We start from the raw sequence: 25,224 nt of genomic DNA, 5'->3' as shown, positions 1-25,224 counted from the left end.
TTGTTAGCAATGTGATTCTTAACAAAGTGAAGTATAACGTTACAACTCTCCTCAACGAGTTGCAGACATACCAATCTTTACTGAAAAGTAAGGAGAGGCAGAAGGGTGAGGCAAATGTTACTTCATCCTCCAGGACGTTCCATAGAGGTTTGACCTCAGGAACAAAGTCTGTACCTTCTGCTTCTAACTCTGCAAAGGGGAAGAAGAAGAAAGGTGGTAAGGGAAAAGGGAAGGCACCTGCTAACCCACCGTCTGTCGCCCCAAGGAGGCGTCCACAGGTTGCTAAAGGAAAATGTTTCCATTGCAACCAAGATGGAAACTGGAAGAGGAACTGTCCTCGGCATCTAAAAGAGAAGAAAGCATCCAAGGCTAAGGCTAAGGCTAAGGATGATAAAGGTAAATGTGATTTACTTGTGCTTGAAATTTATTTAGTGGAGAATGATGATTCAGCCTGGATAATTGATTCAGGGGCCACTAACCATGTTTGTTCTTCTTTTGAGGGGATTAGATCTTGGCGACAGCTGGAGGCTAGTGAGATGACGATGCAAGTAGGCACCATGCACGTTGTCTCAGCTGTGGTAGTGGGAGGACTCCAGTTAGCTTTACAGAATAGGTTTCTTATTTTAAATGATGTATATATTGTTCCTGAACTAAAAAGGAACCTTATTTCTGTAAAGTGCTTATTGCAATGTAAATATACTGTCTCTTTTGAAGTGAATAAAGCGTTTATTCATAAAGATAGTATTTTTATTTGCACAACAAATTTGGAATCGAATTTATATGTGCTAAGGCCGTTAGCCATATTTCCCTCCATAATACTCAAATGTTCAGAACTGCCGTAACTCAATCAAAACGTCGACGTATTTCTCCAAAAGAAAATGCTCAACTGTGGCATCTACGTTTAGGGCACATCAATCTCAATAGGATTGAGAGATTGGTGAGGAATGGACTTTTAAGTGAGTTAGAAGAAAATTCTTTGCCAGTATGTAAATCTTGCCTTGAGGGTAAGATGACTAAACGACCTTTTACTGGAAAAGGTTTTAGAGCCAAGGAGCCTCTTGAGTTAGTACATTCTGACCTTTTGTGGTCCTATGAATGTGCGAGCCCGAGGTGGCTATGAGTATTTTATCAGTTTTACTGATGATTACTCTAGGTACGGGTATGTTTAACTTATGCAACGGAAGTCTGAATCCTTTGAAAATTTCAAAGAGTTCAAGGCTGGAGTTGAAAATGCATTGGATAGACGGATTAAAACACTTTGATCGAATCGAGGTGGAGAGTTTTTGAACTCGGCATTCCAGGACTATTTGATAGAATATGGAATCGTTTCCCAACTCTCAGCGCTGGGTACACCTCAGCAGAATGGTGTAGCGGAGAGGAGAAATAGGACCTTGTTAGACATGGTTCACTCGATGATGAGTTACGCTTCCTTATCGGACTCGTTTTGGGGTTTCACAGTGGAAACTGCGGTGTACATACTCAACTGTGTTCCTTCCAAGATTGTTGCAAGAACACCTCTGGAGTTGTGGAACGGGCGTAAAGCTAGTTTACATCGCATTTGAGGTTGCCTTGCATATCTGCTTGAGGATAATCCCAAGAAGTTAGAACCACGGTCGAGGTTATGCCTCTTTATAGGCTACTTCAAAGGTACACGAGGGGGTTATTTTTATGATCCGAGAAAATAAGGTGTTTGTTTCAACAAACGCTACTTTCCTGGAAAAGGATCATATAAGGGAGCACAGTCCACGAAGAAAAGTCGTGTTACGTGAGCTTTCCAATGAAACTACTTAAACTTCAACAAGAGTTGTTGAAGAGCCTGCTGCATCAACAAGAGTTGTTGATGGGAGTTCATCCAGTAGGTTGGTTCCACCTCAAGAGTTGAGGGAACCTCGATGTAGTGGGAGGGTTGCGAACCCACCCGTTCGCTATCTGGGTTTTACGAAAATCCTTGCTATGGTAGTAGATGGTGACGTTGAGGATCTGTTGTCTTATAAGAAGGCAATGGAGGATGTTGACCGGGATTCTCAGTATGGGATCTTGTAGATCAGCCTGATGGGGTTCACCCTATAGGTTGTAAATGAATCTACAAGCGCAAACGGGGTACTAATGGGAAGGTACAGACCTTCAAGGCTCGACTTGTGGCAAAAAGTTATACCTAGGTAGAGGGAGTCGACCATGAGGAGACATTCTCGCCTGTTGCCATGTTTAAGTCGATCCGCATCCTCCTGTCCATTGCAGCTTATTATAATTATGAGATCTGGTAAATGGACGTCAAGACAGCCTTTTTGAATGGCAATCTTGAGGAGACCATTTATATGGTACAGCCCGAGGGATTCATAGCCCAAGGTCAAAAGAAAAAGGTTTGCAAACTGAATCAGTCAATTTATGGACTGAAATAGGTGTCTCAATCTTGGAACATACGATTTGATACTGCGATCAAGTCGTATGACATTTACCAAAATGTTGATGAACCTTGTGTCTATAAAAAGATCATCAACACTTCAGTAGTCTTCTTAGTGTTGTATGTAGACGATATCCTGCTCATTGGGAATGATGTAGGTCTACTGACTGTAGTTAAGAACTGGCTAGCGACCCAATTCCAAATGAAAGATTTGAGAGAGGCTCAGTTTGTTCTAGGTATACAGATCTTTCGAGATCGTAAGAACAAAGTGCTAGCACTGTCTCAGGCATCGTACATTAACAAGATGTTACTCAAGTACTCGATGTAGGACTCAAAGAATGGCCTACTGCCATTCCGGCATGGAGTCACTTTGTCTAAATAAATGTGTCCTAAGACGCCTCAAGAGGTTGAGGAGATGAGACAGGTCTCATATGCGTCTGCTGTTGGCAGTTTGATGTACGCGATGCTCTGTACTTGTCCAGATGTTTGCTACGTTGTGGGCATAGTCAGTAGGTATTAGTCTAACCCAGGCCAGGGTCACTGGACCGCAGTGAAGAACATCCTCAAGTATCTTCGGAGAACGAGGGACTACATGCTCGTGTATGGTTTGAGAAATTTGATCCTTATAGGATACACGGATTCTGACTTTCAGACAGATAAGGACTCTCGCAACTTCACATCAGGGTTAGTCTTTATGCTGCTTTATTTAGATATTGCGGCCAAAAGAGAGGAAAGTTGCGTCAATTGTATGGAAATTAGCTAAGAAATACAATAATTATAAATTGTCGTCAATACACCCACTAACACCATTGTGATGGTAGAAAAGAATATTTCGAGTCTGTTTTGTAGGAAATCCAGTCGCCGTATGTGCTCATGGCTCAAGAGAGAAAGATTAACGCATCTACATTGCATTGTGCCCATAATTCAGGAATGAATAAATGATCAACACAATGACGGCGCATGCGACAATCCATCCAGAGCTGAACTTCAACCGCATGCGATAATAAAAACAACACCGCATGCGGGCACACGATCGAAAGATGCAAATGAGCAACGCAATCACGGAGGATTCTGACACGTGTACAACTAACCGTTGTGCATTTTCGATTGACTGATTGCATAACAGAAGGAATATTTATTCTACCATTCTTGGAGATTCCATAATGATAAAGTAGAGACCACAAGTCAGAAAGTCAAAGCGTTCATCTATAAATACCCTCAAAGAATTCACTGAAAGATATACTTGATACAGGGGATAATTGATACGAGGCTATTGAGAGAGAGACTGATCTGAGTGATAATAAAAAAAGATCCGGGAAGAAAAGAGACAAGGCTGAGAGGTGAGTCTCAGGGCGAATCATTCCAAATCCACGCCGTGAAGCTCTGTACCTAGATTAACTCTACCGGTTGAGCAAGCCTGAGAAGGAAGTTCATCCTTCCATTCACTCCATCTACGCCGGCAAGCAATCTCTCCATCCAGATCGGTGTCAAGACATTGGCACTTTTTTGTATCTGTTTCTAACTCTTATTCATCAATTGTATTTCATCTTCTTAGTCTAAATGATTCACAACCATGTATCAGATGCTTGATTTTATAATTAAATGTCATGATCACTTTCATTTCCACATCTCTGTCTATTTCCGTTCCTCCATTAATCGCTTTCTCCACGATGTTTTCTTAATCCCATGGTGATTAATATGAATTGAAAAAGTAACTTAATTTGTGCTAAAGAAATAAAGATGTTTAGCTAAAGCATGCTGGATGGCATCTTCACCTGTGAGAGCAGAAGTGAAGATGCCATTCTTATCTATCGAGAGAAGGTTAGAAGAATGTGTTAACTAAAGCAAGAAGTACTTTCAGAGATGGAAGCAACCTTGCGTTCATTACGTTCGTCCCTGTTTCACCACAGAAATGTGGGAAACGCGATCAATCACCGAGAGGTGTACGCCAAGGGAAAAAGGAACCGTACTTATATCTTTAACGCAATTAAGAAACTTGCGTTGTATATATTAATTATCCTTTCTCTTTCTGTTTCGCACGTAAGCCTTGCCACCGCATAACACGATCTTTGTATATTCTTCACAGTTAGTCTCAACCTCGGTATCTTGTATCATGTAACCTGTATCTTGTATCATCATAGCTTAGGTTTATTTTATCGCACTTTACTCTCATCGAAATTTACTTTATTATCGCATTTTTATCGCTTATCTTTACTTTACTGCACAATTTACTTTATCACATATACAAACCACACTTTTATTAAATTGAAAAACCCCCGGTCGCATATATCACGAACGTACAAAAATCAACCTAAAACAATCCTTGTGTTCGACCTTGGATCATACCAAGAAACTTGCGGTGAAATTATACTTGGTTTCAACGCAAGGAAACTTGTGACAACGCACAGCATACTACAAGAACATTCATTAATAATGCATATCTAGAAGTAGTATCGCATATCATCGCATCGCAATCATCCATGCGTTGTATGACATAAGAAGATTAATTTTATTCATTCATATTCATACATGTCAACAAGTTTATGGCATCATCGCATTTTATGTCATCAAGCTTAGATTAAAATTATGTCATATGCGTTACAGTTGCCAAAGCAACTCTTTGCCATAACGATACCGAAGTGTCTTCCTTTCCCTTAGCCAACGTACAGGTCCTCCTTTGCATGCCTCCTCGGCCATCCACCTCAATTGCATGAGATCTCCGACTTCCCTCATTCGCCACATGTTCGAACGAGTTGGTACTTTCGACTTTGCACTCCAAGTTCTCCTTCATCAACGCTTACACCACTTAACTTGGTCGCATGCTTGTTTGGCCGCATGGCTTAGCCATTATCAACCCATAGCTCTCTTGTCAATGTATCACTTATGCCACACTAACCCTCAAGGCATTGCAAGTCCTTTTTTGGCCGCACGGCTTACCCTTGGCACATGCGTTCAACTAGGCCTATGACCATCATAATCTTCAAACGCATACTGCTTGCTCTAGCCTTGTCCTATGCGCCCACATACCTTCAGATGTCCTTGGCACATAGCATATCACCAACGCATACCAACCCTTGGGTCAAGCTAGGTCTCAACTCAACACCTCATAGTTTGTCTTAACATTGCCAATCCTCTTGCTAACACATACTTTATGACTAACGCCCGTATGCCCTTGTTGCTTGCCAACACCCTTAGTCTCTTGCTCAAGACCAACACAATTTGACCTTGCAAGCCTTATGTACTGCAAGCCTCATCAACGCATGGACACTTCACTATGTGCCCACCATGGTTTGGCTCATCGTCTAGCTCTTGCGCTCATCGCGTAGCTCATGGTGTAGCTCTTTCTATCACTCATCATCCACCCCTCTCGCTATCGCTCATCGACTAACGCATAGCCCAACATATAGCACTTACGCCCTATCACATAGCCCCATCGTCTATTGATCTCTCGTTGTCGCTCTATTGGATTTTATGTCCTAAAACTCATGGTATGTAAAAAATGGAACTTATTTTGAAAGTTCAATAAGGTGTTATTGAATAGATTCGACCCAGCCATTATTACGAACAACCTGTGAAGGGTTGACTTACTAATCATGATTATATCGAGTGAACATAATATATTTACAGTGAAGGGAGTTCAACTATGGGCTTTAGTGGAGTGACCTATTAGTTAATGAATGGGGGTTAGATCGGTCTAATGAATTTAGCCGATTAATCTTGGATCGTTGGAGCCCATGATCTGTAGGTCCACGAGGTCCCCCTACTAGCTCAGAAATGGATTAGCTCTAGAGTAGTGTGATAAGTTAATTTGAAACATTCAAATTAGAATCAAACAGAATTGGAGAATTAATATTTAAATATGATTTAAATATACGAAGATGGATTTGTGTAAAATTAATTTAATATTGGATATTAAATTAATTATAATTATTTAAATTGTTTAAATAATTATTTATTAATTTTAATAAAATTAATTTATGAAATTAATTTGTAAAATTAATAAATCTTGATTTTAGAAATCAAATGTGATTTTAAAATCAATTTTGGATTTTGAAAATAAAAATTACACAAAAGGAAAAATTGGATTTTTCCAACTTTATCTTCAAGTAGCTTACAAACAACCCACCATCTTCAAGCTTCATTTACTCTAAGCATGAACTGCATCCCATGTAGTAAATCTGTTTGCATGATAGTCTGCAATATATTGAAGAGATTTGAGTGTTTTTTTAGCAAGGCAACCGATAGAATTTTAGCTAAAAATTCGGGTAGAAGAAGGTGTTCTTCATTGGGTTGCTATTGTGAGCATTCTCCAAGTTCCCTTTGATTCCAACTTATTTTGAGTCCCACAACTCAATCTAGAGCACCAAGAGAATAGTAGAGAAGATCTTGTGGTGGTCTATACTAAGATTTGGAGGACTTTGCAGCTGAAAATCGAGATTTCAAAGGTTCTTCAAAGGTATGTCTTGAAACCCATTAAATTCTGCTTGAGCATGTTTCATTTATGCCAAAATTAATCAATTAGAGTGCTTATCAATCCTCGTCGCTTCCGCTGCATGCTGGTACCGTCCAACATGCTCATCGCGTATCCCTCGTTGTTGCTCATCATGTAACGCTGACCCCATCGTCTAATGCATCACACCCATCGTTTAGCACGTCTGCTTATCGTGTAGTGCCATCGTCTAGCACCTACGTTTCACACCTATCGTTTAGCGTCCAAGCCCATCATTTAGCATCCAAGCCCATCATCTAATGCTTATGCTTATCGTGTAGTGCCATTGCCTATCGTGTAGTGCTATCGTCTAGCACATTGTTTAGCGCCGCATGTAGCTACATGATCGTCCGCGCACACAACACTCCAACGCACAGTATCCATGGTTGCATGCATTCTTGCTTACATCTGTCCCATCCCTTGATGGTCTTCCTTGTTGTGTACTCACGTAAACTCTTGCCATCCCCGCGCATGTGTCCTCACAAGCTTAACGCATGGCTGTGTAACGACCCGACCCCCTAGGACTTAAGTTAGGCCATTACTAAAATACATGCATGCATAGAACTTAAAACAACACTCTTTTATGATGAAATAAATGCTAAATAGATAAGGGGAGTTCAAAAGTCCTTTATTAAATACACATATTAAAAACAATAATAGGGTATCCATAAATAATAAAGGTTAATAAATAAGTATGAAAAACAATTCTTAATAATAAGTTTCAAACATCAAAAATAAAAATTTAGCAAAAACATAAAGGAAATCTAAGTCTTATGAGCGGAAGCATAAAAACTGGTCCTAGTGGCTCAATCACATATTCCGCTTCTCATTCACCGGCACGTCCCTACTCTTACCTGAAACAACAACATGAGAAAGAATGAGTATAAAATACTCAGTAAGTAACCCCACCACTGGGGTCAGGCTAGGCATCTATGTTCTCTAGATACCTACCTCTAGTGAAACATATAAACTGCTCTAGTTCTCATGGGACACATATACACATGAAACAAAAAAAAGGAGACTGAGTTCTATCCTACTGTAGTTAAGTATGTCCACTATCTCTGGTAAATCCCGAAGGAAATACAAACTGGTGAATCCCGAAGTAGACACAAGCTGGTGAATCCTGAAGGAAACATAAACTGGTGACTCCCGAAGGAAACATAAACATGTGAATCCCAAAGGAAACACAAACTGGTGAATCTCGAAGGAAACATAAACTGGTGAATCCCGAAGGAAATACAAAATCTAATGGGCATCTAACTAATCAATAAGGACATTTACACAGTCTCAACATCATAGTCATCATTGTACAAATCTATGACATATATATAAACCTCAACATCATGGCTCTACAACATACACATATACCTCATCATCATGGTTCTACAACATACATGTATACCTCAACATCATCAGATCAAATACAACCATGGAAGCACATACCATCCTATACTAGCATTCAAGTGTCTATGTGCATAAATAAATAATTCGAATCTCATAACAGAACATACTTTAATCATGTTATACTATCAATCTTTCATGTTGTCATTCTGCCATAACCTTCAATTAACATGCTAGCATACATCTAATGTCTGATCCGTGGGCAGTTCCAATAGTAAGATTACTTACCTCAAAGTTAACTTCAAAATTAACCCAAGCAGTTGATCTCCAACAAAGTAACTCTCGAATTAATTCCCCTAGCACAAAACACAAACACTATAATTCAATCTTTGGAGCCAAAACCAAAACATACCACATTTAATCCAACGAACCCCAATTTAACTTACCAAAGTTGTGGCTTGGTCCAAGATCAAATCCACAACCAAAAGTTTGATTGACCAACCCGAAACAACTTTTTGCAACGCTGCACGATCCGCTTTCGACCTTGAAACTCTTCCAACACTCAAATCTATGGCCCAAACATGATGGTCATTCACAATTTTAGCCAGAACCAATCGGGTATTCTAAAAACTTTTATCTTACCTAAAGACTCTGAGATTTTAGCACAAGCAATGGTGGCAGCGACACAAGAAATCCGACGGTTAAGCCGCGGATCCGACGTGACAACGCGGATCTGACGGTGAGGTGAAGCGAACCTAGGCTGGACGGTTCGGGTTGGATGACGGGACGGACGGCTCGGCGGTCAGCAGCGAACAACGAGCGGCCGAACGGCTAGTTGAAGATCTGGGCGACGCGGACGCGGGTGGACGAATTGCGAGCGGCGAAACTCCTTCCGATTTGGCACGGCGCGGCTACTGGTACTGAGGCGTTCGGTGGCGTGGACGAACGGCGTCGTGGCTGACGGCTGGAAGTAGGCTCGGCTAAGGAAGAAGAAAATGAAGGGGGGTTGCTCACAGACGTGAGGAAGAAAAAAGGGGGGTAGGGTTTGACTTTTTATAAAAAAAACAATAATAATAATAATAAAACAAAAAAGGAAATAAGTATAATTACATTTAATTTCTTTTCGTTTTATATTATTAAATTCTTTTTCGTTTCAAAAGAAAATTAATTTCTGCCATTAATTTTCAATTTGAATAATTTCACGCCAACAATTAAATTTCAAGTTTAGAATTCCAAAAATGCCCTCCAACTAATAACAATTACTGAAATTCCAAATAATAAAATTACTAAAATTACATTATTACTAAAAAAAAATGTGCGGGGTGTTACAGGTTGTCCTTGGTTTCAACACCTAACCCTTCATAATCTCTACAAACTTGACCAACTACATCAAGCATACAACATAGCCCTATGTCTGCCTAGCCACTTCTCATGGGTCCCTCATGGCTTTGGTTAGTCTCAATGGTTGGCCGCATGTTCCAACACTCAATCAAATTTTTATTACTTACCATTTTACTTAACCCAAGCTTCAAGTTCAATCCTTAAGATTTACTTTTAAAATACTTAAGGTGTTCACTTCTTCTTTAATTTCCTTTTAAGTTACTTAACTATTCAAGCTTTAACTCAAAATACATAGATTAGGTTCGGGGTTTCACACCATTGCTATCACTTGAGGGTGGCCAATTAAGCAGATGGATGTGAGTAATGCATTTTTTCATGGTACTCTTCAAGATCATGTTTATGTCAGCCAAACTTAAGGCTACATTGATCCTCATTGACCCAACTATGTGTGCAAATCACTCAAAGATTTATATGGACTTAAACAAGCTCCATGCATATGGTATGACCAACTTCGCTCCACCTTTATATCTGTTTGGACTTATGCCCTAAAGCCTCATAATTAATTAGTTATTTGACATAATAGTTGATTATTAAATATGCAATAATGAGTTATCAATTATAGCAAAATCCAAGATTATTTAATGAGACTTGAATGGTACGTAGTTGACATACAGCTGGATAATGTTCAAGTAATAACCTAAAGAGTTTATAGTATATGGATAAGGTTGGGTGCCTTGTTCTGGTAATACTATGGCTATGATCCACTTTGTAAGTGTTACAAACGATGTGATCCAAATCATTCGTGTGGAGACATGTGAGTAGGATATCCTATACAATGAGTTTGTATAAGATTGGACTGTGAAATCATTAATCTTTCTTTGTAACGTCGTTGATTGAAGAGATTAATATTTCATAGGATAACCATATGTAAATTGCTCTCAATCTTGAGTGAGTTATGAACTTTAAACTGTGAGAGCTTGTCCTTTGATTTGTATGAGTGAGAGTGGCCCGAGTCATTGACTCAATAAGCATACCATTTTTGGGACGAGACCAAATGGGGAGCTGGGAACATAACTACACAAGATGAAACTCACTCTTCTCATCTTAGGGGTGTTGGGGATGATACCCTAAACTCTCGTGTCCTGTAGTTTGTAAACACAGTTTTGAACATAACTATATAATATATGATATTTTATTCACACTTTTGTCTATGAACATTGGATGTTTTATTTGTTTTACCATAAACCAATAAACTAAGATCCCTGGTTGTCGTTTGTAACTTAAGCATGTATGTGGAGATATACAAGTGGATCATGTCTTAAGTGATAACCAAAATGGTCTGTAGTATATGAATAAAGGAGGAAAATCTTATCCTGCAATGCTGTGGATGTGGCCTACTTTATAGAATAGTTACAAGTGTTGTGACTTGCTACAGATGGTCTGATCCTGATCATTCATGTGGGGGCATGCGAGCGGGGGCGTCCTATACAAAGAATTTGTATAAGATCAGACCACAAAGTGTTATAATCTCGTTATATAACGCCGTTAATGATAGAGACTTCATTTCACTAGAATGATCATAGGTAGCATGACCTCAATCCTGAGTGAGTTGGGAACTATTGCTTTTGAGGACGGTCCTTTGATTTGAATGGGTACGAGTGGCTATTTATTTTTGGACAATTATGAGATAATTGTGCCAGCATTTTCTCCATAACCGTGTGATAGTGGGAGGTTTCATTCAGTTTTCATAATTGAAGAATAAAATGAAAATCATTTTCATTTGCAAAGATATCGGTCATTCGCTCAAGTTTAATGTAAACTACTTATCGCATAGCAAACCGAGAGTCTACACGATAGCTCATGTTTCTACACAATCGTATACATGCACGCTTCTTTCTAAATGATCGCATAGGATTTGCTAAACGATCGTCTAGCTTTTTCCTAAACGATATCACGCCGGAGCGTTTACTAAACGATCACCTATACGATCGTAGCCTATTTACTAAACAATCGTGTACCTTCTTCTAAATGATAAAGCATCGTCTATACGATAGACATCAACCTTTTCCCACTTGCTTGGTCGTGGTATACGATCTTCTCTTCCTCCTTACCTCTGCCAAATCCAACAGAGCCCACACCTCCTGGATTTTCACACCGAGAATACCAAGGGTTCTAAGTGGTGGTGTCCTCCCCATTGCTGTGTTTTTGTGGAGCCCATTTGGGGGTAGACGACCAGGTTTTGGTGGACGATTTTCTTGGATGTTCTCAGCGAGAGGAGCAGTTCCTTCGAGAGAACGAGATTTTCTGTGAAAAAAGAGTTCTTTAACTGGTATGTGTTTCTTGTTCTCTTATTGTTTAATTGTTAAAAGCATGCCAGTAATTTGTTGTATATTGCATGTCTATTCTGTTAGAATCTAAATGCGGTAATTCTATCACAATGAGTTTAGAACGATCCGGTTCCGCTCAGAGGTACTCTTTGATAAGAGTTCCTTCAATTGGTATCAGAGCCAGGTTCTGATATTCCAAATTCATTGATGCAAAGAATGACATTTACTTTCTCGGTGGGTAAAAGCATGTCTTCTCTGTTTAAGCATTAAATAGTTTGTGGATGTGGGATTAATGGAGTTTTCTGGGATAAAGCCTTTGATTTTTTTTTTAAATTCTTTTACATTTAAAGTTAGTTGCAAGGGACCCTGTGTTTTGGGCATATTAACTGCTATCGAGTTTGTAATTTCAAAGAGTTTGAGTCTGTGAGTCGTTCGTGAAGAAGCTTCAAGGCAAGGGTTACTGTTCTTCAAGGATGAAGACGACCAAGCATTGGTCAAGTCATGTAAACAGTGGGGTAGACGATCGTTAAGTATCGGATACTCGGGAGTTGGTTGGTGCACGCGCACTAGATGATCATGTTGCTCAGCAAGCTTCATCGCTTAGTTACTGACTACATGATCGCAGAGTAAATCATCTACTTAATTGCTTATTAAGCGATTGTCTAGACGATTGGGCTTCGCAGCTACGTTGTCGTCTAAACAATCGTTTAGAACTCGCATATTTTTGTCTTGTGCACTAAACGATCGGGTTCCACATGCTTCATCGTATAGTTATTGGTACTCGATCGTATACCCAGCTACATTTACTAAACGATGGGAGCTTCGCCCGGTGTTTAAGACCCGGTTCGCCTGTGAACCGATTTGCTCGGTGGAAAATGTAATAGATAGAGTTTTTACTTCTAATTTTGAGGTGGTTTATCCTGGTCCATTAATCTTTGTGAATGTACATAGGATGTATGTTTATTTATATGTCATATGATATGCCATATAGAAGAAATCCCACCTTAGGTTATGCATTTGTCATGCATCATCTCTTTATTATAAGTATTATGATTTAGAGAAGCATGATTTAAATTACATAAGAGGATGCTCATACATCATATAATATAAGAGTTATATTTATGCATGCATAAAGCATAGACATGCATCATCTCTATATTATAAGTGTTATAGTATAAGGGTGTATGGAGCATGTTTGCTTGGTTCGTTACTTGTATATAAAAGTTATGTATAGTAATGAACGAACATTGCATGAAACATGATACATAGGTTAAATTTACAAGTGTTATGAATACCTAGTTATGTGGCAATGTGGTCCTAGTTGTTTCTTTTATAAAGGTCATAAGGAAATTTAAGGAAGACATGCATACCAAGTTAGGTTTGAATCATGGTTTTAAAAGTGTTTTAAAACTTGGATGAGATTGACCTAAGATCACGGTTCTAATATGATTAGCAACCTTAAGCTTTAACCTTTTAATCAGTTTAATAGGATTAAATTGACTAATAAAAGTTTAAAGTATAGAAAATCTATCTATAAAGGACCTTTTGTCTAAGGCGGGTTCTGTCTAGGCTGGGGTATTTAAGGTGATGGAAACGAAACACCCCTACCTGGGAACCTGCATGGAAAAGTGAATTAGATAGATTTGATGCATGCATGCAAGGTTAAGAACAGTCCATTAAAGAGTTTAATATGACTACTTGAACTTGTTTAATTTCAAAGACAAAAGTTGTTTTTGAGCGGATTAAAATTGACTTAGATTAAAATCAGTAGCCGGATGGTCTAAGTTAATGAACCCCTAGGTAGAACATTCAGTGGGAGGTACTTGGGGCATCTGATGCTTCATTTAAATCTCTCATGTTTCTTCCTTTATTGTTCACACCGTGAGATCTATCCTCGACCTCGTGGCACTCTGGGAGTGTCTCCCTAAAGGATGGTTTTGGATATGTCAAGATCAAGGTGGATGGAGAGATGTTAATAGTAATGGGAAGCGGAGAGTGCAACAACATATCTCACAATCTCTCCTCTTAGTTGGATAAGGTTTTGTGCAACACCTCAGGCACTCTGGGAGTGTCCCCCTATAAGATGGAAATTTTGCATGTTTCTTTATTTGATCTCCTATATAGGATAAGGTTACTTAGTCTCTTATCCTAATCTGCTTTTTCCCTACGGTGGGTGCATTAGGGCGGGATTTTGGGGCTGAAAACAAAGGGTTACACTTACGTGGAATTATTAAGGGTTAACAGTTCTAGACCGAACAAATAGTGACTGTTAGGTGCAGTTCCAAGAGTTGGTTCTGCCTAATGGTTAAGAATGTCTCATCCTAGTGAAGGGACATCTGATCACCCACCGGTGACGTTTCAACTGCCTTATTGAAGCATCATTGCGAAATAGAAGTCTTTATCACTTAGGGTACTTGAAAACTATTTTGCTAAAACTAAAATTGGTGTTAAAATTCGGTTTAGCAAAAGACTTATAAAAGTTCGTTCGTTTTTCAGCAATGGTTTTAAAATGACTAGCCACAATTGCTCTTTTAAGCACCGATAAGTTAACTGGTGAGAACTACACTAGTTCGAAACATATTATCACGACAATACTAATCATCAAGGATCTTATGTTTGTCCTTACGGAGGAGCGTCCTCCTATTCCACCTCCTAATGCCACTCGAAATGTTCGGGAGACGTACGAGTATTGGACATGGGCGAACGAGAAGGCCCGAGCCTATATCTTAGCCAGTCTTAACGACGTGTTGGCCAAGAAGCATGAGCCCATGGTCTTAGTGCGTGAGATCATGGAGTCCCTACGGAGGATGTTCGGACAACCGTCTGGACAGCTCAAGCATGAGGCTCTTAAACACATCTTCAACTCCAAAATGGAGGAAGGCACCTCTATTCGAGAACACGTGCTTAACATGATGGTCCACTTCAATGTGGCGGAGATGAATGGGTCTAGGATAGATAAGGGCAGTTAGGTTAGCATTATCCCGCATTCGTTGTCGAAAATCTTCCTGCACTTTGTTAGCAACACGATTCTTAACAAAGTGAAATATAACCTTACAACTCTCCTCAACGAGTTGCAGACCTACCAATCTTTACTGAAAAGTAAGGAGAGGAAGAAGGGTGAAGAAAATGTTGCTTCATCATCTAAGACATTCCATAGAGGTTCACCCTCAGAAACGAAGTCTGCACCTTCTACTTCTAACTCTACAAAGGGGAAGAAGAAGAAGGGTAGTAAGCGAAAAGGGAAGGCGCCTGCTAACCTACCACCTGTCACCCCAAGGAGGTGTCCACTAGTTACTAAGGGAAAGTGTTTCCATTGCAACCAAGATGGACACTGGAAAATGAACTGTCCTCGGTATCTGAAAGAGAAGACAGCAACCAAGGCTAAAGCCAAGGCCGATAAAGGTAAATATGATTTATTAGTTCTTGAAACTTGTTTAGTGGAGAATGATGATTCAGTCTGGATAATTGATTCGGGCGCCACTAACCATGTTTATTCTTCTTTTTCAGGGGATTAGATCTTGGCGACAGTTGGAGGCTAGTGAGATGACGATGCGAGTAGGCATCGAGTACGTTGTCTTAGTTGTGGCAGTGGGACGGCTCCAGTTAGCTTTACAGAATATGTTTCTTGTTTTGAATGATGTATATATTGTTCCCGAACTAAAAAGGAACCTTATTTTTGTAAAGTGTTTATTGCAATGTAAATATACTATCTCTTTTAATGCGGATAAAGCGTTTATTCATAAAAATGGTGTTTTTATTTGTACAGTAAATTTGGAATCGAATTTATATGTGCTAAGGACGTTAGCCATTAATTTCCTCCATAATACTGAATTTTTTAGAAATGTTGTAACTCAATCAAAACGTCGACGTATTTCTCCAAAAGAAAATGCCCAACTTTGACATCTTTGTTTAAGGCACATCAATCTCAATAGGATTGAGAGATTGGTGAAGAATGGACTTCTAAGTGAGTTAGAAGAAAATTCTTTACCAGTGTGCGAATCTTCTCTTGAGGGTAAGATGACTAAACGACCTTTTACTGGAAAAGGTTATAGAGCCAATGAGCCTCTTGAGTTAGTACATTTTGACCTTTGTGGTTCTATGAATGTGCGAGCCCGAGGTGGCTATGAGTATTTTATCAGTTTTACTGATGATTACTCTAGGTATGGGTATGTTTAACTTATGCAACGGAAGTCTGAATCATTTGAAAAGTTCAAAGAGTTCAAGGCTGAAGTTGAAAACGCATTGGATAAACGGATTAAAACACTTCAATCAGATCGAGGTGGGAAGTTTTTAGACTCGGCATTCCAGGACTATTTGATAGAACATGGAATCATTTCCCAACTCTCAGCATCGGGTACACCTCAGTAGAATGGTGTAGCAGAGAGGAGAAATAGGACCTTGTTGGACATGGTTTGCTCGATGATGAGTTACGCTTCCTTACGAAACTCGTTTTGGGGTTTCGTAGTGGAGATTGTAGTATACATACTCAACTGTGTTCCCTTTAAGAGTATTGCAAGAATACCTATGGAGTTGTGGAACGAGCGTAAAGCTAGTTTACGTCACTTCCGCATTTGGGGTTGCCCTGCACATGTGCTTGAGGCTAATCGCAAGAAGTTGTAACCACGGTCGAGGTTATGTCTATTTTTAGGCTACCCCAAAGGTACACGAAGGGGTTATTTTTATGATCCGATAGAAAATAGGGTGTTTGTCTCAACAAACGTTACTTTCTTAGAAGAGGATCATATAAGGGAGCACAGTTCACGAAGCAAATTCGTGTTGCGTAAGCTTTCCAATTAAACTACTGAAACTTCAACAAGAGTTATTGAAGAGCCTGCTACATCAGCAAGAGTTGTTGATGGGAGTTCATCTAGTAGGTTGGTTCTACCTCAAAAGTTGAGGGAATCTCGACATAGTGGGAGGGTTGCGAACCCACCCGTTCGCTATCTGGGTTTCACAGAAATCCTTGCCATGGTAGCAAATGGCGACGTTGAGGATCTGTTGTCTTATCGAAAGGCAATGGAGGATATTGACGGGGATGAATGGGTCAAGGCCATAGATCTCGAGATGGAGTCAATGTAGTTCAACTCAGTATAGGATCTTGTAGATCAGCCTGATGGGGCACGACCTATAGGTTGTAAATGGATCTACAAGCGCAAACGGTGTACTGATAAGAAGGTACAGACCTTCAAGGCTCGACTTGTGGCAAAGGGTTATATCCAGGTAGAAGAAGTCGAGTATGAGGAGACTTTCTCACATGTTGCCATGTTAAAGTCAATCCCATTCTTCTATCCATTGCAGCTTATTATAACTATGAGATCTGGCAAATGGACATCAAGACGGCCTTTCTAAATGGCAATCTTGAGGAGACCATTTATATGGTGCAATTCGAGGGATTCATAGCCCAAGGTCAAAAGAAAAAGGTTTGCAAACTGAATCGGTCAATTTATGGACTGAAACAGGTGTCTCAATCTTGGAACATAAGATTTGATACTGCGATCAAGTCGTATGACATTTACCAAAATGTTGATGAACCTTGTGTCTACAAGAAGATCATCAACGCTTCAGTAGTCTTCTTAGTGTTGTACGTAGGCGATATCCTACTTATTGGAAATGATGTAGGTCTACTAACTGCAGTTAAGAACTGGCTAGCGACCCAATCCCAAATGAAAGATTTGAGAGAGGCTCAGTTTGTTCTAGGTATACAGATCTTTCGGGATCGTAAGAACAAAGTGCTAGCACTATCTCAGGCATCGTACATTTACAAGATGTTGCTTAAGTATTCGATGCAAGTCTCCAAGAGGGCCTACTGCCGTTCAGGCATGGAATCACTTTGTCTAAGGATATGTGTCCTAAGACGCCTCAAGATGTTGAGGAGATGAGATGGGTCCCATATCCATCTGCCATTGGCAGTTTGATGTATGTGATGCTTTGTACTCATCTAAACATCTGCTACACTGTGGGCATAGTCAGTAGGTATAAGTCTAACCCAGGCCAGGGTCACTGGACTGCAGTGAAGAACATCCTCAAGTATCTTCGGAGAACAAGAGACTATATGCTCGTGTATGGTTCTAGGGATTTAATACTTACAGGATACACAGATTCTGACTTTCAGACTGATAAGGACTCTCGCAAGTCCACATCAGGGTCAGTCTTTACTCTTAACGGAGGAGCTGTAGTGTGGTGTAGCACTAAGCAAGGGTGCATCGCGAACTCCACTATGGAGGCGGAGTACGTAGCGGCTTGCAAAGCTTCTAAGGAGATCGTTTGGCTCAGGAAGTTCTTAACAGAACTGGAAGTTGTTCCAGATATATCTAGGCCCATTACCCTATATTGTTGATAATAATGGGGCAGTGGCAAAACTCCAAGGAGCTGAGCAGTCACAGTTCGCGGCAAATACATAGAGCGAAGTATCATCTGATCCGCGAGATAGTGCATCAGAAGGACGTGATATCGTTTCATGAAGATAGCTTCGGAGCACATGTTGTGACTCGTTTATGAAGGCTCTCACAGCTACAGTGTTTTGAGGGTCATCTTACGGGCATGGGTCTATAGGATTACCTGCGGCTGGACTAGGGCAAGTGGGACATTTTCTGTACTGGGCTTTATGCCTTAGTTATTGTTTTGTACTAGTTATTGTACACCCTACTCTCGCTTTAGGACAGTGGGAGATTGTGGGGTTGATGCCCTAAAGTCTCGTGTCCTGTAGTTTGTAAACAGTTTTACAAACACTTATGTTGTATAATATATGATATTTTTACTTCACATTCTTGTATTTTTGCTCAATTGCATGTTTTATTTGCTTTACTACAAACCAATAAACATAAAATCCCTGATTATCTGTATGTGACTCAAGCATTATGTAGCGATATACAAATGGATCATGTCTTGAGTGATAACCAAAATGGTCTGTGAGTATTATGGGATATAGAGGAAACCTTATTCTGGTAACGCTACGGATGTGCGCCCGCTTTGTGGAATGGTCACAAATATTATAGACTTGTCACAGATGGTCTAATCCTGATCATTCGTGTTGAGGACATGTGAGCGGGGGGCTCCTATACAAAGAGTTTGTATAAGACCTGACCACGAAGTGTTATCGTCTCATTATATAACACCGTTCATGACAGAACTTCACTTCACTAGGATGATCATAGTAACATGACCTCAATCCTGAGTGAGTTAGGAACTCCTGCCATTGAGAGCGGTTCTTGATTTGTATAGGTGTGAGTGGCGTAGGTCGCCGATTCAAACCTACACCATTTTGGAGATTTCGTTCTGATTTGGAGTTGGGAACTCAGCTGCACAAGATGGAATTCACTCCTTCCCGAGGCAGGGTAAGTAGAATATATAACTCCTTTAAGGGTGATTTCAGGGCTTGAACAATGTGATGCCACACACCTTCTCTTTTGCCCGAGAGGTGTTCAAACTAGTTGGACTATGTTGTATTGTTTCATTTAGAGGAATCAGTTGTACCTTAAGGATTTGAAATGTAACTACAGGGGAAAAACAGTAATTTGGCCCAGCTGTACTTACAAGCACCTGTGAAGGGTCATCGTCTCATGATTGGTTATATCGATGGACATAGAAAATATATCTATGGTAAGAAGAGTTCAGCTGTTGGTCTTTAGTGGAATGCCTGACAGTTAACGGATGGTAGATCTCGTGGTTAAAGAGTTTAGTCAGCTATTCACGGACCGTTGGAGCTTCAGCCACATGTCCATTAGTCCCCTGGGTAGTTTGGATAAATTCGAGAATAGTGTTTGGGTTAAATTGAAATGTTTAAATTGACAAGAGAAAGTTCGATTATATATGATATAATTGGACTGGTTAATTATATATGATATAATTAGCTAAATGTTTGCATTGGTGTGGAAACGTAAACGATCGCTTAAGTCGAGAGCCTATATGATAGTCACTCAGCGCCTAAACGATCGCATACCTCGAGCCTAAATAATTGCTTACCTAGCTCCTAAACGATCGCACACTAAGTCCTAAACGATTGGTTAGCTTTCCTAAACAATCGTATAGTGTGTCATGTTTGCTAAACAATTGCCTACTATTTTCTAAACGATCATTTAGTAAAATCTACACGATCGTGTAGTTTCTTCTAAGTGATAAGCATTTTGCTATGCGATTGCTTCATATTCTCTCCCACTTGCTTATCGCCTACACGATCAGTTCGTCCTCCTACCTCTACCAAACTCACCGAAGACCACGCTTTGGGTTCTCACTCCGAGAATACCTAAGGCTTCTTTCTAGTGGTGTCGTCCCCGCTGCGTTCGTGTGTTTGCAGTTGTTCGTGCTACTATAGTCGACGCATCTGCTGGTCGTTGGTTGTTCGAGTAGAGGTCTTCCACTGCGTTGAGTTCCATAGTTAGAAGAGCATCTTCAACTGGTATGAGAACTCTTTCCCTTGTTATTTTGTTGTTCAAAGCATATCGTTAATTACTGTTTGTTTGCATAACTGTGCGTTTGAATGTATATGGTGTATTTCAGTCACGGTGAAATTGGAGCGATCCGAACGCGCTCATGGAACTCTTTGTTAAGAGATCCTTCACTTTAGTGGAGTGTACCCACAGCTAACAAATATTGATCTCACATCGTTGGAGCTTTTGATCTGTAAGTCCACCAGGTCCCCTTGTTAGCTCACTAAAGGATATTAATGAGGAATGATTTAAATTGTTCAAATCAATTGAGAAAATTGCATATTAATGTGATTAATATATAATTAATTATAGAAGTGATCTATAATTCAAATTATGTTAGAGAGAAATACTTGAATGAGATTCAAATATTTAATTCATGTGAATTAGATTCATGAATATTTAATTAGTTATAATGTCAGAGAGGTGGAAGCATATAAACATGCATGTGATGTTTATATTTTAATTAATTAACTATATATTAAATTATATTTAATATATGGTTATTTAATTAATGTTTCAATTAATTAAATAAGGGGTTATTTAATTAATTGGCATCAAGGGTGAAAAGGGTAATACTTGGAGAAGAGGTAAACTCTTCTCCATATAAATTCACCTTATTAGCCCATTTAGGACAAGTATTGATTTGGTGCAAAATCATACCCTAGCCTCTGATGGAACGAACACATGCGCAACGGGAAAAAATGGATCTAAAGTACTATAATTAGATTAATTGCAAAGATAAACATGCATGCAATAAAACAAGAAAAAGGAGAAAAGAATACAACGTTTGTAGTCTTTGAATCTTCTCCAAATCAGCCCCAATCTCCTCATGAACGGTTCGTAGACCACCATGAGAGTCTTTCCGACTATTCTTTGGCCTTAGAACGGGATGGTGGAATCCGGTGAGTGACTAATTTGGAGAGGAAAAATGCTAAACCTTTGAGAGAAAAAAGGGATGAGATAATCACATAATCTCATCAAAACCCACTATGACCAAGAATGATTCAAAAATATTAAACACTCTCTTTTAAAGACCATTACATGAAAACATGCAACTTTGAGTTTGATGAGAATTTGACACTAAAAAATCCACTAACTCAAAGTGGGATTTGATGAGACAAATATCTCCAAATGAAGACAACACTTAGCCATGCAAAAATTGGTATTTCCCACTCACAAATGGTGGATTCTTTCCACTAACTTGGTCAAAGTTTGATTCTCAAAGTCCAAAGTCAATAAATCTGACATTTTGACTTTCAAAAGTCAGAAGTCAATAATTTGATTTCCATTGTATTTTTTACGTAGACAACCATTTGACTTTTAATATAATTTTGACCAATTCTATTTAATTTCAAAATTAATTCTAATAATCAATTTTAAAGTTAAATTAATATTAAATAATTTAATTAATTTAATTTAATATTAAATCCAACATTTATCCCAATTTATATGAATCCCTATTCATAATCTTGATATTTAAATCTTATTTAAATATCTCTTATTTTCTCTCTCTTTATGTTTAATTCACAATTAAACGTTAGCTTAAATATATTGTATATATTTAACGCTTTACTCCAAAAACCAAATTTGAATACTTTAAATTCGTTCATCACACTATTCTAAGGTTTAGTCGGGAACTAATGAGCTTATAGATCATAGACTCCAATGATCCTCGATTAACCAGCTAAACTCTTTAACCTAATTCACTACCATGAGAATTTATGCTCATAATAAAGTGGACAATATATCATTTTGGGACATAGAGTATGCAAGATTTTCTCTTACTCCCGTAGTACTTGTAATTTTCCCCTACTCCATCAAATATACACTAGGAATATTTTTCTATGATTTTCACTCTATTCCTTTCTTGATACTTGGGGTTTGTGTTATTGCAAGCTAGATAGGTCTTTCCCCACCACAGTAATACTAATGAACAATTATCGGATTGGATTAATTCAAAATAAACAAACATTCATAAGAGGTACTACTAGGGTTTTCACAGTCCGATCGGTGGCCAAATTGAATTAATATGTAAAATTCGATTTGCACAAAATTTTAAGTAGAAACAAATTTTCAATTTGGTCAACTTGATTCAGTTTGATCGACTTTGGTGTTCATCCCTGGGCCCTATTTACTATCTTTTTTTTCCTTTATTTAATATTTTAAAGATATTCAAAGGTACGAATTTTATGCTGCTACAGTGCTTGCCTTTGGAGAAAGAGAAACTGGAAAATATCTAATACATCTTTACTCCCAAACAATATTCCGCACCATACTCAAATGTGGTCCACGCCAAGTGTCACATCCATTTCTTCCTTGGTATCTTCCACATGCCTCCCAAATCCACTCATCAAAGTTTCTAGGTGCTGCCACGTTTCGATCTGGGATGGTCATGCAGACACGTGCCCACTTATCGGGCATTAGATTAAATGGACTCTTATCTCGTGCAGCGTGCATCAGGGACAAGAAAGACGTATGAGCCCAAAAAAATAATTGAAAATTGGAATTTCTTTAACAATATACCTAACGGAAAGCCAACCGAATAGTCTTCCACTTTTTAGTAGCCTTGGGTTGGTTTCAACTATCATGATAGACAGGCTTGCGTTTGTAAATACTCATAAAATGAAATTACAAATTAATACCTCTTTATAAAGAATTAGGAAAAAATATATTTTTTTTTACCTTTAGATTTCGAGTCTAGCCTTGATTTAGTCCATAGATTTCAATATATTTTACAACTAATTCTTAAGTTGAATTTATTTATTAAAAATTAATTTAAGTCAATGGTATTTGACATAACTTTTCACTTTAAAGGTTGAAGATTCAATTTCGTATCTTTAAAAAAAAAAAAAAAAATTGAGATTTACTTTAATTTATTTCTTAAATTTCAAAATAAAAAACAGAGTTAATTTTTAACGAAAGAAAACAACATAGTCATTAAGCGAGAAAGAGTTCCAAGGTACATTGGCGGGGAAAAGAACGGATACCAAGCAAAAAGAAAAGGATTGGGAAGTCTTGTGGGTAAAGGTAGTGGAGGGACTCGTGTCAACGCATTGATCAAAACTCCAGATATTTTAGCGACCAGATGGATTAGATATTTTCCTAATTAAATTTTCACACCCAAATTGGACACGTGTTCCTCTCTCCTCAACTGCTGACGCTTCCTCTGGATTCTCTACTCAAATTAAGCAATGCGATTCCGACGCGTGTCCACTCCTCCCATACACGTTTCTTCATATCGCAACCAACCAATACACCGACACGTGTCCGTTTCAACTCACACTAACACATAATATATGACCGCCTTTGCTGTCCCGTGTCCTCGACAAAACCTACAATTAAAAAAGAAAATGAAAAAAAAAATGGACGCAAATAGCAACCGGAGATTCAGACCTTCAGCGTCGCTGCAGGGTTCCGACTCCGACGACTCTGGCATCCTCAACGAGCGCATACTTCTTCTCGTATTTCAGACGATCAAGTGGGACTTGCGAACGCTTTGCACCACCGCTTCTCTTAATCGAAAGCTTCGAGCCATAGCTGAGAGATTGCTGTGGCGAGAACTCTGTTTCAATCGAGCTCCTCGAATGTTAGCTGCATTGACCACCGGAGCTCCTAATGTTCGAGTCGGCGGTGGATGGAACGCGCTCGCTAAGTTGATGTTCTTCTGCTGCGGTTGTCAATCCAGCCGCCATTTCAAGGTGGATCAGCCCCTGCCAGGACACTTCGTTCATGAGTCGCGCTTTTCTAAAACCTCAGGCCGAAGCTTCCTGACGAAGAAATGCCGAGGGGATTTGCTTTACGTGAGCGATCCTTGCGAGCATTCCAACGGGAGGGATGAGGATGATTTAGGGATTTACAGAGGAATATTTAGGGGATTTATGAGATCGAAAACTAGGGCATTCTTGATTAAACGTCAAGTGAGGTTGGAAGAAAGAACCAGATGCCCCTATTGTGGGGCTCGGGTGTGGAGTATGACATCGGCTCGGCTCGTGCCGAAGAGCGTGGCGAGGCGGCTCGGGACGCACGACGGAGGACTCGAATATTTCGTGTGTGTGAACGGGCATTTACATGGCTCTTGTTGGCTCGTTCCTTTATCGTCGGAGGACGATGAAGGAAACAGCGAGGAAGAGGACGAGGAAGAAGAGGTGGAGTGTTATGGAGATGTTCGTGAGATTAGGTTCGATGATCGGACAGTGACGGACGAACTGCAGGGAGAGGCGGCGTCCACGGCACAGATTAGTATGAAGTTGAAGATGGGGATGGAGTAGAATGGATCTTGCATTTGGGAATAGAAAAGTTGTTGAAATTGAAGACAAAGGACTAGATAGAACAAGTTTAGAAACTGAGGAGCGGTAACAAAGTGAGCAACAGATCACAGACAGGTTGAAAACGGCAGAATTGCGTATTTTGGAATGCTGGTCACTGCTCACCTTTACAACTTTCAACATACAATTCTGTTTCCTATACACTGATTATACTGACTTTCAACTTACAATGGTGTTTCCAATACACTGATTATCAGTATTATTCTAATCACAATCATTTTCTTTTTTAATTACACTAATTTGGACATTTCCCATTTTATTCAGTTTTCTTATTCAAAATCCTATTCCAACATTTTCAGTTTCTACACGAACTAAGGATTTACTCGTAGATATTAGAAAAATATTTTAATGCATTCGAGTTACACACATCTTTGTGCAGCACATCTTAGTTTGCAATCACAAATTGTCACATGATATTTTTTTATATAAAGAAAATTATTCTCTTTGTAATTGAAGGGAATGCACGAAGACAGATGTAAATTGATCTAAAGTCAAATGCAACTTAACCTATACCAAGTATTACTCTTTTCGAAACAGTTTGAACTCTCTGTTCATCTTCTATCTGATCCTTCAA

General features: G+C 39.2%; 1 protein-coding gene across 1 annotated transcript; it reads left to right on the top strand.

The window, feature by feature from the left end:
* Window positions 1–23,348: 23,348 nt before the first annotated feature.
* LOC120077499 (EID1-like F-box protein 3) lies at window positions 23,349–24,889 on the top strand. The gene has a single exon (XM_039031406.1). The coding sequence runs from the start codon at window positions 23,622–23,624 to the stop codon at window positions 24,591–24,593; it is 972 nt and encodes a 323-aa protein (XP_038887334.1). The 5' UTR covers window positions 23,349–23,621; the 3' UTR covers window positions 24,594–24,889.
* The last annotated feature ends 335 nt before the right edge of the window (window positions 24,890–25,224 follow it).

Source organism: Benincasa hispida, chromosome 5, assembly GCF_009727055.1.
Source record: "Benincasa hispida cultivar B227 chromosome 5, ASM972705v1, whole genome shotgun sequence".
Taxonomy (NCBI): domain Eukaryota; kingdom Viridiplantae; phylum Streptophyta; class Magnoliopsida; order Cucurbitales; family Cucurbitaceae; genus Benincasa; species Benincasa hispida.
Note: the sequence above shows the minus strand (reverse complement) of the source record. Positions and strands in the feature narration are given on the sequence as shown.

Bases quoted from the DNA above. Each gene is read 5' to 3' on its own strand.
- LOC120077499 (XM_039031406.1), top strand. From the start codon at position 23,622: ATGACCGCCTTTGCTGTCCCGTGTCCTCGACAAAACCTACAATTAAAA.